The 16,254-nt window shown below is 45.1% G+C and overlaps 1 protein-coding gene across 3 annotated transcripts in view; it reads right to left on the reverse strand.

The window, feature by feature from the left end:
- Positions 1-226: 226 nt before the first annotated feature.
- Positions 227-16,254, reverse strand: part of Chm (lysine acetyltransferase chameau) — a 50,904-nt gene continuing 34,876 nt past the window's right edge. For 2 of the 3 annotated variants that reach the window (XM_076799767.1, XM_076799768.1), the window contains exons 11-13: positions 3,715-3,861; positions 1,793-1,899; positions 227-471 (exon numbers count right to left, since the gene is read on the reverse strand). In XM_076799767.1, the coding sequence (XP_076655882.1) occupies positions 349-471; positions 1,793-1,899; positions 3,715-3,861 (377 nt within the window). In that variant the 3' untranslated portion in view covers positions 227-348. Of the gene's footprint in view, positions 472-1,792; positions 1,900-3,714; positions 3,862-16,254 lie in introns of those variants that run through there. The other variant, XM_076799769.1, reaches the window with a different exon arrangement.

Here is a 16,254-nt window from a genome sequence, read left to right on the forward strand (position 1 = left end):
GATCCGTGGCTCCGTTGGAACCATCGGCGTTCGTTCTCAGCGGGAGAGACGTTCCTCCGAGGATTTCCACGGGCTTTGCGGATCGTTGCTCGCGCGAGACACGAACGAACGGTCCTCGTCGAGCGAGAAAAGGAGGGGGGATCTCTCGCGTGGAAAAAAAAGAGGAGAGGGGCCGGGGTCGAGGGAGGAGGAAGACGAAGTCTGCGAAGAAGAAGAAGAAGAAGAAGAAGAAGAAGAAAGAGATCCGCTGGTCTGGGTCGGGGCTCAACCGGAATGGAGGGGGGAGGCCGACGTCGTGATTCTGGCCGTTGCTGCTCCTCGTCCTCGTCCTCGTCCTCGTCGCAGACCTTAGTTCGAGGCGGAGGGCGTCTTGGGTTGCTGGAAGGGGTTCCATTTCAGACACTCCGGATCGATCTCTTTGTAGACGGGCCCCCGTCTCTTCACCCTCTCCTTGTAGTCGTCGATCACGTCCTGAAAATCATTTCAACGGTTCTCCCAACGGTCCTTCTCCTTTTTCCCCTGTTTTTTATCTTTCGACCGAGACACGGCCTCTCGGAAAATCTATCAGACGCGCCGAGAGACCATCTTCCGACGCGTTGTTGTTTAACCCTTTTAGTGCGAAGAATACTGGGCGAGTTTGACGAATTTGCTAAGGTTCGCGAGAAAGCTCATAAACGCCGAACTAAAAATGATATTTAGAAAATTCAGCTTCGTTTTAGAAATTTATTTTGAGATGGAGCTTTCTCGCAATGCGTATAGTAGGACGTCATCGCGACGATATGTCGTCGTTCGGCACTGAAAGGGTTAACACTAGATTGCCGGATGAGAAACATGTCTGATTAGTCTGATTAGTAGACGGATTTTATGCATTTGTGACAAAAAGGAGTAGGTGTGATTGAAAACAGTGGAAAATATAAAGGAGTTTAACAATTTCGATATATCATTTTTAATGTATAAAAATGATTAATGAGCAAAATAAATTTTTACTTAGCTGCTGTAGATTGGAATTGATGTATAAAAATTTTATTTTGCATAAAGATCCGCAGTCTACTGATTAGTTGGTGATTCCCTCTGACAGATTGGTGGTATTGTATGATATAATTAGGGTAATCGGATACCTACCTTTGTAATTCTATTGAAAAGCAACATATGTTTTAAAAAAAGTTATTTAAGTTTTTCCATATACAGGGTGAACCACGAATCGTGACCAGTAGAGATTGCTCATTACTCTGTTATTAGCAGTCCTCCAACGCAGGAAGATATGCGACAGAGAATTGTAGATGCACAGCTATCAGTGCAGAGGTCAAGTTCTATACACTTTTTTGTCGTCATTGCAGCTGATGGACACCATTTTGAACATCGCTTAAATTAAGGTAAAAGTTATGCTACGATGCTCGCCGAATTCGTCTTGAGATCCTCTAACAGATGGGCGTAAAAAATTATAGGTGTATTTGCAAAATATTGAAGGTGACCTTGAAAAATCATGCAAATAGTAGTTGGCAAAAAATTTGCTATAATCACGCGTTAAAGCTCTAATCGCTTGAAACCATGCTATATCCGATAAATACATTTTCGATAGGTTTGCTAATAACAGAGTAATCTCTACTGGTCGCGACTCGTGGGTCACCCGGTATATAGCAATGAAATCGTGAATGGGTCAAATTGATTCGCTCCGGCAATCTAGTGTCAACTAATACGCTAGAACCTAATATGTAACGACGGATACGTGTGCAATAATAAATACGTGCGCACAAATTAGTGGAGAAATTAGAGCGTCTGAAGGGACACTTGCCTGTTTCTTGAGAATGATGTGCTTCCCCTTCCAGTACTTCATCATCCCGAGGGCCTGCAGGGTGCTGACGATGTCGTACGAGTCGATCGCCATCTCCTTGCTGATATCTGCAAGACAACCGTACTCTTGTATCCGTTATCGCGGCGGAACGGGGACGGATTGCCCCGTGGGGCGCGATTTTGGCTCCGTTGCAGTTCGGGGCAACCGAAACCACGCCTATTCGGGGCGAACGTTCTCGAGATGGAACGTTACTTTATTCGCATGAGCCGTTCGCCGGACCAAATCAATTTCTTTGGGCTCTTGATGTCGGCCGACATAAAGAACAATTTTCTGTAGTTTGTACACAGTGTTCACTCGATATATGTCCAAATGAAAATGGCGGCTGTAAAGGCATCGGTGGCCGATCGAGATGAAACTTGGTGGGTATTATGAGTGATAGCTAAGGACGTCAGATATATAATTTTTTATTTTATAATTTTAGCTTCGGCAATCTATGCGTTTAGAAGATACAGGTTCTCAATTATAAATCCGTTATTCATAGGTTTTTGATGCATTGGACGCTGTATTCAGCAACAATGCAAGAATGCCTGCGGGTGTATTATGAATAGACAGCGCATCTTTATGCAAAATAAAAATTTTCTACCGGAATTGCAAGAAATATATGAAATAGAAATTTATATAAAATATATATGAAATAGAAATTTATTCTTTTTCTCAGTACTTAATAAACAGATGTTTTAACAGAGCGACCTGTTTGTTACCATAGTAATTGGTTTTCTTCTAGCACAATTCTTTTTGATCGCGTTAGTCTTCAACCGAATATTCGAGTCGAAACATCTATACTGAAGGATTTTACTGAGTTTTATGTGCGTAAAGCGTTAGTTATATAATTATAGTTACACATATTTATGCATGTATATACATACATATATACATATTTTAAATTAATTTTGACAATGTCAGAAAGTATGTTCCATTTTTACCTAGCCATCATACTGTCTTGTCATCAGAAGTTTAATTATCTTTATAATTGCAGAAGGTTCAGACGAAGAGGAATTGCCAATGCTTATGTATTTGGATAATTTAGAAGTAACGTCAGAAACATAATTATATAATAATATAGTTAAATGTATACAGTGTGTTATAATTATATGTATACAGTTGTGTGTCTCTTTAGTTTTGACCGCAAAAAGCGAATTTCCAAACGATATGTGCACAGTATTGAATCCGGCATTTTGAATTTAAAATTTTTGGTATCAGATTCGTTATCAGTGACCTGAAAGACACGTGATAGAAAGACGTTTAGAAAGTTCCAATGACATTTTGATTTTTGGCCAGCAAAATCGCGTTCCCAGACCATCGTGGCGGCACGCAGTGGGCAATTTGGACCAAATCGGATTCAAAATCAAGGAACTTTCGATAGGAATGAGGTAGAGCGATGAAATTTTTTTTTAATGAAAGCTGCAACTTTGTAGAATACGGGAAAAATAGAGAGATTGTGGTACAAACGTTTTTTAACCTCGAGAAAATTCGTTAAACGCGCACAAATTCAAGAAAATTTTAGTTTTTCCAATGCCACGCGCGGAAAAAATTTTTTTTTAACATGCTGTACATCATTTCCCATAGATTCTTTCACGCTGATTTCAAATCTGGTCTCAAAATTTGTCTACGACCTCAGGATTTTGCAAAAGATAGATTTTTGTGACAAAAACTAAAGAAGTCATTTTTTCGTTGAAACGATTGGATGGTAATAATCTCTCTATTCTTCCCCTATTCTACAAAGTTTCAGCTTTAATTTAAAAAAAATTTCATCGCTCTACCTCATTTCTATCGAAAGTTCTTTGATTTTGAATCCGATTTCGTCCAACTTGACCACTGTGTGCCGCGTGCCGTCGAGGGGAGGTCCCCGCATCAGCGTTTACCTTTGACGGAGAGTTCCTTGCCCCCGAAGTTGCAGAGGTACTGCAGCAGAACGTCCTTCCAATAGCTGCGATACGAGATCAGGCCTAGATCCGATAAAGGTTTCTCCGGCGAGCCAATCTTTTTCTCGACCCTGGTCAATAAGTAACCTGCGCAGAAGTGCATACGCCGTTGTTCACGCCCGTGAATCCTCGAGAAACGGGATGGATATGGGGATATATATCGATGGATATCGACACCACCATCGGTTGGTGGTGGTGGGGGGTAGCAGGGCCCGCTCTAGCGGTTACGACGCCCCGGGCAAAAAAACAAATTGCCGCCCCTTTTTAAGCACTGAGCACCGCGCTGAACAAAATGACCTTTTTTTTTTTAGCAAAATTGTCTGGCAAGGGTAGTCAGAAATTTTCTATTAACTGAATATTTGAAACATCAATATTTTTCTCACACTTACAGCCAAAGCCAAAATGGCGCCCCGGGCAAATGCCCGGGTTGTCCCCCCCCCTAGAGCGGGCCCTGGGGGTAGGAGTGGAGGGATGATATCGAAGCTCCGTTTCGTTTAGGAACTATGCGAGAACGTCCTTGGGCCGGGGGGGGGGGGCTGCTAAGCGGACTATGAAATTCCGATTGCACGCGAGACATCGAAGCCGCATAGGTACAGAGAGAGCACGCATGCAAACGCGTGCACACGCGGCCGTGCGCAAACACGCGCACGTTGCCGGCCGGAATCGACGCCAACCGCTATAAGCCGTTTCTGGTGTCAGTGACCGACGAAGGATGAAACGCCGCGCGACGTCAGTACCGTATCGAAAATAATTTCCAACCTCCGAACCCCGCGCCCTGACGCGTCGCCGCGGTATTTGCATTTATCTCGATCGCGGGAGCCGATTCGCGCTGCCGATTTCGCACCGACGCGACGCGGCGTTTCACGTTCGATCCGGCTTAGAACGATACATCGCTTCGCCGCGATCGACTAACCCATTTGCATCCGCAAGCGGAATAACACCCGCGTACGACTATCGACCTAGCGTTTCCGGTTTAACGCTAAACCTACCACCGCCGGTCGAAATGACCGGTTTCTGATTTTTTAATTTGCAATTACTGAAATTCTAAAGATGCTTAATGATGCTTAATACAAACCGAACAAAATCCAAAGAAATTCTGTCATTTCTATAAGACATTATATATCAGGTACTTTTAGGGCTCGGTAGGTTTAGGGTTAACCCTTTGCACTCGACGCCATTTTAACTCCAAAATGAAACATTTCTTCCGACCTAGAATATTTCCGTTCTATATATATTTTTCCATGCTATACGTACGAAAATGGTTCAATTTACTCGTACAATACTGAAATGTTTAGAAATTTATTAAATACAAAGGAATTAAATAATGGAAAAAATATTTCGAATAACGATACAGCAATATTTTAGTGGCGCCTTACAGTCGCCATTCGAGTGCTAAGGGTTAAGATTCGTCGGCCGTCTTTCTCCAGCCACGACGTGGAGAGTTAACCCTTCGACTGCCGATGCCCTGGTCTATTTTGACCCATACCACTCAATTTTCGTCGATTCGTATCGGACGAATAGAACTGTTGCATTAGAAAGAAGATGCACCTTCAAAGATGTGCTTACGGCCAAGAGACTGTAGATTATCGATAAGGTAGAGCGACCAGGTTACCGACGAAATTAGTAGAAAAATGGTTTCACGGGGGGAAAATTTTCGTCTTTGTATGAGAATATTTTCCGCTGGGAAAGGGCTCGATCGAAAGAGGAAGGTTCAATCTAGCGCGCCCTGGTCATGAACTGACGAGATTATGCAGATATTTGGTAATATAAGCGTTAGAAGTAGCCCAAAAATTGATGATGTGCGTGTCGTGGAATCCAAGCATTTTTATGCCATTGGATGAATTTTCTGGATGAAATCGAGGGTAGCGCTAGAAAATATCTTTAGGTTTGCGAAATAAAGCCAAGAACTGGACAAACGCGATGTTTTTTTAACATTGGCCAGTGTGACCGGTCTGTATTCTGTTTATATGAGCGAAAAAATTACATTATGCAATGGTTTATCAAAATGTTGTAGTAAATAAACGCGCTAGTAGTCAATGATAAAAACAGCCCAACAATATAGAGGATAATCTAATAAACGAGGGAGGTGGACAACCAAAAAATTCAATATTTACCACAGTATAATCGAAAAACTCGTCATTTTTTGACAGAGTATGACGATTACAATGATGCTCACTTTAACACCTTGAGTGCCAGACAAACCTAAAAAATTCCGTAAAATCAAAGTAAGTTATTCAATGAAATAAAAATTGAAAAAATTAAACGTATGATATTGAGTATTGAGTATTGAGTATTGGTATTGAGTCCTCCAACTTTCTTGCATTTTATAGATCCGAATCAAATTTAGTACAATTAATATATTAACGTAAAAATTCATTTTAAAACCTGGACAAGTAATTCAAATTATGGGCGACATGGCAGTCAACGTGTTAATCAATAAGTTCTATTTAGAGAAAATTATGTTCGTCTAACACTAGTTTTACGGAGCACTAAAAGCGACTATTTTACATTACTTTATAAAAATAACAAGAATGTGCTGCCCAAATTTTTAGCCATTTTTCTTTCGATAACATATACCCAAAGAAATAAATTTGTTGAACAATTCCTCACCGAAGTGTCTTCAGAATCGCAATCATTGTAAATTAAAAATATCAGAACCCGTCATTCTGACGGATCACGTAAACCTAGTGTCAAAGTTACGGTTATGAGTCGGACGTGTCATATGCTTCGGCCCAATAGTTGAACTATGATCATTTCCGGACTTTTTTCAGGGAACGCGAGGCTGATTTATCGCGGAGAGGTTTCCCGTGTTCGGGTTCTCGCGGTCCGAGCATTCGGCTAATTAGATGAATCGATCCGACGACGCCGACGTCGCGCGTCTAAACCGATTTCTCCGTTTATGGGTCATCCGTTATGTTCGCGGGAACCAGACCGCATTGATACCGCGCCGGTATGCGGCCGCGCTTGTAAAGACACGCGAGAGATCCGGTCGCGGAGGGAGAGAGAAAGAGAGAGAGAGAGAAAGAGAGAGAGAGAGAGAGCATCGATCTGAACGTACGAATCCCAGCCGTCCGATTTTTTCGCTCGAGGTTCGTGCGGACGATAAACCTCCATCCGTTTGGCATAAGTTCGAGCGCAGGAGGAGGAGACGCGAGCCAAGATTCGCGGCGGCGATTTCTTTCTGTCTTCGAGCACCGGTGCCCGATCGAAATCGCCGATACGGGGAGCGACGCGTCGAGAGATTTCGGTCGGATACGCGCCTATCCAGATTCCTCGAAGTCGTTCGGACGGCGTTGGGATCGAAGACGGGATTGTACAGTGATTTCTCTATATATGTCACCAAGGCCTACATTATAAACGTCGCGGAATTATCCCCACTACCGCGGAGTATACTCCGTGAAGGGCCAAGAAGAGACCTTGGGGTATAGCTCGTGAGACCTCGAAGAATAGTATCTCCTGGGCGATATATGTCGCTGACAAGACCCGTGTTGTTGACATATATCGAGTATTTACTGTACTCGATTCAGTAGTAGTTCGGGAAGTCTTATAATCGTTAGGTTGGTGCGTATGGAATGTCCGATTTTAAAATGCACAAGGAAGCGTTTTGATCTGGAAGTACAGTGTTTTCTCTATATATGTCACAAATGCCTAGGCGATAAAAGTCCCAGAACTATCCTCACTGTCGCGGGGGGTAGTTCATAAGGGGCAAAGAAGAGACATTGGGGTGTAGCTCGTGAGACCTCGAAGAATAGTATCTCCTGGGCGATATTTGTCGCTGGAAAGACCCGTGCTGATGACATATATCGAGTATTTACTGTACTCGATTCAGTAGTAGTTCAGGAAGTCTTATAATCGTTAGGTTGGTGCGTATGGAATGTCCGATTTTAAAATGCACAAGGAAGCGTTTTGATCTGGAAGTACAGCGTTTTCTCTATATATGTCACAAATGCCTAGGCGATAAAAGTCCCAGAACTATCCTCACTGTCGCGGGGGATAGTTCATACGGGGCCAAGAAGAGACATTGGGGTGTAGCTCGCGAGACCTCGAAGAATAGTATCTCCTGGGCGATATATGTCGCTGACAAGGCCCGCGTTGTTGACATATATCGAGAATTCGCAGTAAATGCGAGAAAATTCGAACGAAGGAACGTCGAGAATAGGCGCGTCTCCGCAGCGCGATGCTTCCCTTCTAGGAAAGTCCCGGGACACTTAAGGTGCAGTAAACAGGGACACCGGACACGCTGTCAGCGAGGCGTCCTTAGGGCTAGGAATTCGAGCGAGCACTCTGCCAGAGTGTACCGAGTTCTCTTCTTTAATAAATGACACGTTGTGCCTTCCAAGAGTTCCAACCACCGTAATCTCGGTTTTATTTGACCTCCGCACCGATTCTCCTGCCGGACGAAGAAGGATCGTTCGGGACTCGGTCGTTTCGCTGGGTGAAAGGCGTCGATGCCCGTTTTCCAGAACCGGGGCCGGAAGCTTCGCGGTTCAACGACCAGCGTCGGCCGGGACGCCGGGGGATCCTCGCGGAAGCGTCGCAGCGCGCCCGAAATAACCGCGGAATTCTCATTACCCGAATAATCGAGATCGAGACGACAGCCGGAGGTTTCCGCGCGTCCGTCGGGACGACAAAGGGAAAAAGAAACGGGCCAACGACGGGAGAGAGACCGAACAAGAGAGGAAATAATGAGAGAGAGAGAGAGAGAGAGAGAGAGAGAGAGAGAGAGAGAGAAGGTGGTCCCAGGTGTCGGTGGCGAACGGAGGGGTGGGAAAAGAACGGTAGACGATTTTCGCAGAGTGTGACCAAGGCAGTGCCGCCGAGTACCGGTCCTGTGTCGAGCTTATTCCAGGACGTCCTGGAGGCTGAGGGGTTCAATGACCATCCTTTTCCTCCTTCTCCTCCTCCTCCTCCTCTTTCTCTTCCTGCCGCTGGTGCTTCTCCACCTCCTCGGCAAGGTCCTCCTTCTCTGGACCAGAAGCGAGAGGACCGGAGTAGTCTCTCTACCCTCTATCACCGCAGCCGCCATCGCCATCGCCATCGCCATCGCCATCGCCGCCTACCACCCTCTGCCAATTCTTTTCCGCCGGTCCTCTTTCTACGGCGTGGCACGATTCTCTTTTCCGCGTCTCCCTTCCAGCAGGGCCAACAGCTTCGGCAAGAGCGCATTCATTACGCGTACGTTCAGTTTGCAGAGTTTCGGGGGCGTCGAGGTGGTAGGGGATGACGCTAGGCGATGGTAGTACTGCTGCTGCTGCTGCTGCTGCTGGCGGTTCCTGGTGGGGGTGGAGAGGAATCGGGGGAGGAGGAAAGTGGTGCCGGTGACTGGAAGGACGAGAGAACAACGGCGACGAGGGTTGAAGAGGATTCGGGAAGAGGGAGAGAGGGAGGGAGAGAGGGTGTGCTGGCGGACGGATCGGTGTGACAGCAGTCCGCCAGGGGAAGGCTCTCGCGGACTCCTCTGTCCCTCTCGCTGGGAACCTAAGCGAGAGCCGGCTGGCTGGTTGGATGGTTGGTCTACGGCAACGGAGGAAAAGGGCGGCGATGTGCCCTGGCAATTCTACGCCCTACGAGGGGGCGAGGTCACCGGAGGTCATGCGATCGCGAGCCCTACACGCCGCGTTCGCCGCGCTCACGCTCGAATCGAACCAGGTGGGAACGGTGCTAGACCGCCGAGGGCTCGAAGGGACGCGTCCTCCTGCACAGGGTGTGTCCGAACGCAAAACGCCCAGGCAGTTCCTTAACCCGTTAACCCAACTGCGAAAAAATCACAGTCGACCCTCTCTCGGCTGCCGACGTTCTTCGTTTTTTCTTCTTTCGAAACGCTAATATTATCAAATGCTGGTAGACCGGGTCCTCGAGCAGAGGGCAAAGGGTGTTGTCCGCGGGCTTTGTTAACCGTACCTTTGCGACTCGTAGGCGCCCCCCCCCCCCATCTGAGGAAATTGAAAAGTAACCGCCCGATAATCGCGAGCAAAAACAAAATCGAGGCTCAATTACCCTCGAGACAAAAGCTTCCACCATCTTCGAGCTTTCGTCAACTATCTGAACATCTAGAGAGACCCGACGCGGTGGGCGTCGGGCAGTGCGACGACACGCGTGCCCGCGAGCACGTGGTCCCGCGGATCGGTACGAGTACAGCAAATTCTCTCCGATCGTTGCCCTAATCGCGGGTGCGCTCGAATTTCCGCCGGGGCTTTGCGACAGGAATTCCTCCGCGGGACAGGGTGCATTGGACACACCCCGTGTGCGCCAGACGAGACCGGACGAGACGAGACGAATCCCAACTCGCGTCTGTGACTCCTCTCCGTGTGTGTGTGTGTGTGTGTGTGTGTGTGTGTGTGCGTGCGCGTGTGTAAGAGTATGTGTTGCGCGCGAGCGAGCGGCCGCGCGCAAAAGTGTGCTCGTCGGTGTGCAAGCCAACAGCAGGTAGAGAGAACGTCGTGGGGGTCGATCGATGCGGCGAGACGCCGGGCGTCGCACTTTCCGCTAACCATACCACTCCGACCTACACTCCACTATCCGTCACCACCACCAGGAGCACCAACACCAGCACCGGCACACGGTGATCGTTCGTTGCCACCACCACCGGCGCTCTTTCTCTCTCTCTCTCTCTCTCTCTCTCTCTCTCTCTCTCTCTCTCTCTCTCTCTCTCTCTCTCTCTCTCTCTCTCTCTCTCTCTATCTAGCTATCCTCCATCTCGATCTATCTTCTTCAACTCCCCCGGTAAGTTTTCTCTCTCTCTCTGTGAACCCCTGCGGAAAAGCCACCCGCAGCCACCCCCTCCATCCACCCCCGCATACCGCGTCCCGCACAACAGCACTACGATTCTCGACGACTTCGTCCGCATAGTACGTCGACCCACAACCCCAGCCACCTAGGGGGGGGGGGGGGTTGCTCGTCGACGACGTGCCACCCCTACGATCGCGCGCGACCCACACTTTCCAACCTGCGCCCCTCCCCCCCGGCCTCCTCCGCTTCCTCCGCCTGGTCGGCATCAATGAAAATGACGTCACGGCAAAAAGCTCGCGTTTAATTATCAACGCTACGCTCTTTCGCGGTGTACACGCGCTCTCCGTGCCTTCCAGAGAGGCTAACGGGGCGGAGAGAGAGAGAGAGAGAAAGGGAGAGAGAGAGAAGGAGAGAGAGAGAGAGAGAGAGAGAGATCGAGTCGCGGAAGGAGATTCTCTCTTTTGCCGTCGTGCGTTTTCCCCTCGTTTCTTTCCGCAGGGACGCGTTCCCAGACGCGTAAATAGGGGACAATGAGAGCATCCCGGTCGTTGGATCCTGGTTTCCGCCGCGGGGAACCGGCCAACACCTCCGAATGCGCAATCGATCCTTCCCGCGGCTTTTTCGGTTTCTTTTCTTTCCGCTGCGGCACTCTTCACCCCTTACTTCCTCTTCGTACCCCGCGCGGTGCTTTGTCAATTTTTTCCACCGACTTGGGAAAGATTATACAGTGATTTCTCGATATATATCGCCAAGGCCTGCATGATAAATGTCGCGAAATTATCCCCACTGCCGTGGGGTATACTCCGTGAGGGGCCAAGAAGAGACCTTGAGGTACAGCTCGTGAGAACTCGAAGAATAGTATCTCGTGGGCGATATATGTCGCTGGCAAGACCCGTGTTGTTGACGTATATCGAGAATTTAATGTACTCCATTCGGTACGAGTTCCAGGAGTCTTATAACCGTGAGGTCGGTGCGTTCGGAATGTCAGACTTCAGAATGCATAATGAAGCGATTTGATCTGGAAGTACAGTGATTTCTCGATATATGTCGCCAAGGCCTGCATGATAAATGTCGCGGAATTATCCCCACTGCCGTGGGGTATACTCCGTGAGGGGCCAAGAAGAGACCTTGAGGTACAGCTCGTGAGAACTCGAAGAATAGTATCTCCTGGGCGATATATGTCGCTGGCAAGACCCGTGTTGTTGACGTATATCGAGAATTTACTGTACTCGATTCGGTACGAGTTCCAGGAGTCTTATAACCGTGAGGTCGGTGCGTTCGGAATGTCAGATTTCAGAATGCATAACGAAGCGATTTGATCTGGAAGTACAGGGTTTTCTCTGTATATGTCACAAATTCCTAGGCGCTAAAAGTCCCAGAACTGTCCCCACTGCCGCGGAGGATACCCCGTGAGGGGCCAAGAAGAGACCTTTGGGCATAGCTCGTGAGATCTCGGAGAATAGTATCTCCTGGACGATTTATGTCACTGGCCAGGCCTGTGTTGTTGACATATATCGAGAATTTACTGTATTCCATTCGGTACGAGTTCCAGGAGTCTTATAACCGTGAGGTCGGTGCGTTCGGAATGTCAGATTTCAGAATGCATAACGAAGCGATTTGATCTGGAAGTACAGTGTTTTCTCTGTATATGTCACAAATTCCTAGGCGCTAAAAGTCCCAGAACTGTCCCCACTGCCGCGGAGGATACCCCGTGAGGGGCCAAGAAGAGACCTTTGGGCATAGCTCGTGAGAACTCGAAGAATAGTATCTCCTGGGCGATATATGTCGCTGGCAAGACCCGTGTTGTTGACATATATCGAGAATTCACTGTATTGAGATTGTAAAGATGCATCCATGAGGAATTACAGTGTTTTCTCGATATATTAGGTCGTCCCATGAGTTCGGATATGTTTATATTATTCACCATTGAAAAGTATTTTAATGAAAAACCGCAGAAATTTGATACTGGCGGTATCATGTCTTTGCCAAAAAGGTCAGAAGAGGAATGAAAGGGTGATTACATATTTTATTTTTAGAATTTCAATGGTACAAGAGTAAACGGCACGAACTTATGGCACGACCTATATACGTCATCAATACGTCATCAATACGTCATCTTGCCTGCGACATATATGTTCCAGAAGATACTATTCTTTAATCCACGCAGAACTTCGTACCCAACCCGAATTATGTTTACACTCTTCGGTGTCCAAACTGTATACCCCGCTGTAGCGAAGATAGTTCTGCGACTTTTATCGAGCAGGTGTTTGCGACAAATATCGAGAAAAGATTGTATGTAACAAATTGACTTCTTTGGGTACATATTATCAACCCTTAGCACTCGATCGGTGACTCTGAAGCACCACTGGAAATTGTTGTGGCATTATTTCAAAGAAATTACAAAAAATATTACAAAATATTTGTTCCATTAGAAAATTTGTATTTAACCCTTTGCACTCGAGTGGTGACTCCGAAGCACCACTAGAAATTGTTCTGGCATTATTTCAAAGAAATTACAAAAAATATTACAAAATATTTTTTACATTACAAAATTTCAATTCAATAGATTACTAAACATTTCAATATTATACGTAGAAATCAGATCAGTTTCGTATGCATAAAATGAAAATATTGTAAGACGGAAGAAAAATTTAGTTTTAGATTGAAACTAGCGCCGAGTGCAAAGGGTTAATAGATTACTAAACATTTAACCCTTCTCACTCGAAGCTATCTTAACTCCAAAACAAAACATTTCTTTCGACCTAGAATATTTCCCTGCTTCATATTTTTCTCTCATGTTATACATACGAAAATGGTGCAATTTACTCGTACAATACCGAAGTGTTCCGTAATTTATCAAGTACAAACAAATTTAGTAATGTAAAAAATATTTTGAACAATGAGACAGCAATTGTTAGTGGCGCCCTACAGTCGCCATTCGAGTGCTAAGGGTTAAATATGATATCCCATTCATCTGAATCAAATGAAAATATTCCAAGACGGAAGAAAATTTTAGAAAAGGATTAAAAGAATGGTTACAAATTTTGATAGACGCGTTGATGTTATTTTGACAAAGTAATGTGAAGGTGATGTAAAATTTTTAGTGCTCAGTAAACCTGGCGTTAATGAACGCGATTCCCGTGCATTCCTCTGGTGTACGAGCGACCCCGTTATTGGAAGTATAGCGCTCGAAGAGCGTTCGAGTTTGAAGAATTAGCGAATTAGATATCGGCGGAGCAGCATTCAGCGGCAATCTCGACGAACGATCGCGCGAGCAAATATGTGAGTCAGCGCGGATCGCAGCCGGAAGTCGTAATTCGTATACGCGTCACGCTGCCATTCAGCGAACCAGCCGGGTCCGCCGATGCGGTGTTCCCCGTTGACAGATAAGTGCGACTGTACTTTCCTCGACGGTTAAACCCCCGGGATTCCCGTTTAATTGTCACCGAGACACGTGTCGCGTCGGTCTCCTGCGATCGACTTTCACCGCGTCACCAGCGAATTGCCTTTTTCGCGTCGTAGACCTCGCGCCGATACTTTCGCGTCGATCGAAGCTCTTACGATCGTGTCGACATTCAAGGCCTTCGATTAAAAGTCGAAACGCCGGAAAAATTCACGTCGAATTCGCGACGCGTCGACGAGAGACGCGGGGGCGGTTCCCGCTCGTCCGGTTCCTAATTCGGTCGTCCTTTCGGTTTCGTCGACAGGATGTCGTCATCCTGCGTCCAAGGACGCCCCATCGATCGCCAGAGAAATCAAACGACGGAACAATAATCGCTCCGTCCGCTTACGATCTCTCTCTCTCGACGCGGTTTCCTTGCAAATCAGATTTCCCTCGACGTACACCGACTCCCACTAATATTCGTACGCTCTTAAAAGTCGCGTAACTTTGTCAATATTGGACCGTAAGTATGTTAACACCTTTTCAAGCGGAATAACTTTTTTGAAATTGGTCCAAACGAGTAGAATCTTTTTTATATGATAGACCAACTAGTTTGCCAGAGAATGACTAAACGAACATTTTTTTAGATTACGATTGGTTGGGAAAAAGAAATGAAAAAATTGTGATTTTTCAACTTTTTCGTCTGAGCCTATAACGATAATTTAAAAAATGCGTTTTGTAGATTTCGGTCACTTACATGCATACTGAAAATTTCATAAAAATCGGTCAATGTTGCAATCAGCTACAAACGTTTCAAGATGATCACATAAGGGCGATATTCCCTGGCAAGGTCGAAAATCTGCGACCTTAACCCTTAAACTCGCATCTTGAAATGTTTGTAGCTCATTGCAACGTTGACCGATTTCGATGAAATTTTCAGTATGCTCCATCTACGATAAAAAAGTTGAAAAATCATCATTTTTTCATTCCTTTGTCATTCCAACCAATTGCAATCTAAAAAGATGTTTGTTTAGTCATTCTGTAGCAAACTAGTCGGTCTAACATCTAGAAAAGATTCAAGTCATTTGGACCAATTTTAAAAAAGTTATTCCGCTTGAAAAGGTGTTAACATACTTTCCGCCGCTAGTGTACTTGAATTTTTTTTTTTGAGAAGTTAGAACAATTGGATCACTACGCGACGTGAGAAAAATGTTTGATTAAAATTGCGATTGGTCGAAATTGCAGAGAAAGTGCTAAAAGTTGTATTTTGCTCACATTGAAAATTTAGAAAGTACGATTTGTAGATCTGTGTGAATTGTACATGTTCTGAGAATTTCATCAAAATCGGTGAACGTTGCAATGAGCTGCAGATGTTCAAAATGGTCACGTAAGGGCGAAATTCCCTGAGAATGCCAAAATTCTGCGACTTTCGCCCTTGAGTTTTCATCGTTAAACGTTTGTAGCTCATTGCAACCGATTTAGGTGAAACATCCAGAATATGTATAATTGATACAGATGTACAAAACGTACTTTTCAAATTTTTAATATAAGCCCGCATAAAAACGTTGCGAAATACAACTTTTAGTACTTTCTCTGTAATTTCGACCAATTGCAATTTTAACACTAGGTTTACGGGACCCGTCAGAATGACGGGTTCTAATATTTTTAATTTACGATTATTGAGATTGTGAAGATCCATCTACGTGGTATTACTCAACAAACTTATTCCCTTAGGTATATATTATTTAAAAAATGGTTGAAAACTTCGATAGACACATTCTTCTTATTTTTATAAAGTAATGTAAAATACTCACTTTTGATGCTCCGTAAACCTAGTGTTAATCAAACATTTTTCTCGATTGTTCTAACTTCTCAAAAAAAAAAAATTCAAGTAGTATAGTCAAATATTGACAAATTTATGCGATTTTTAAGAGCGTACGAATATTAGTGGGAGTCACTGTACACTGCGCAGCGTAACTATAGCACCACTACAATTTTCAAGAGTTTTCAAGTTCCAAGTAATGATCTCTAAATGTTAATGATACCACGCGAAAGGGAAATAAATTATAATTAATGAAAAGAGAACAAAAATTAACATTTATTTAACGTGAATTGTAACAAATTAAATATTTCAATGGCGCATAACTGTAGCACCAATGAATGTGTAATAATAATATTAATGTCAACAAAATGTTAAATTTATAATTTAGGTTATTAAAGTGAGCAGTTTCGATAACGAGTAGGACCTCCTTTTTCATGTACTAACTCAAAAACGCGATTGTTCATAATGTAAACTAGTTTCTTCAAAGTTCCTTCGGTAAAATCATTCCACGCTTCAGCAACAGCTGTTTCTAGCTCCGAGATGTTTG

This window comes from Halictus rubicundus, chromosome 13 (assembly GCF_050948215.1).
Source record: "Halictus rubicundus isolate RS-2024b chromosome 13, iyHalRubi1_principal, whole genome shotgun sequence".
Lineage (NCBI taxonomy): Eukaryota > Metazoa > Arthropoda > Insecta > Hymenoptera > Halictidae > Halictus > Halictus rubicundus.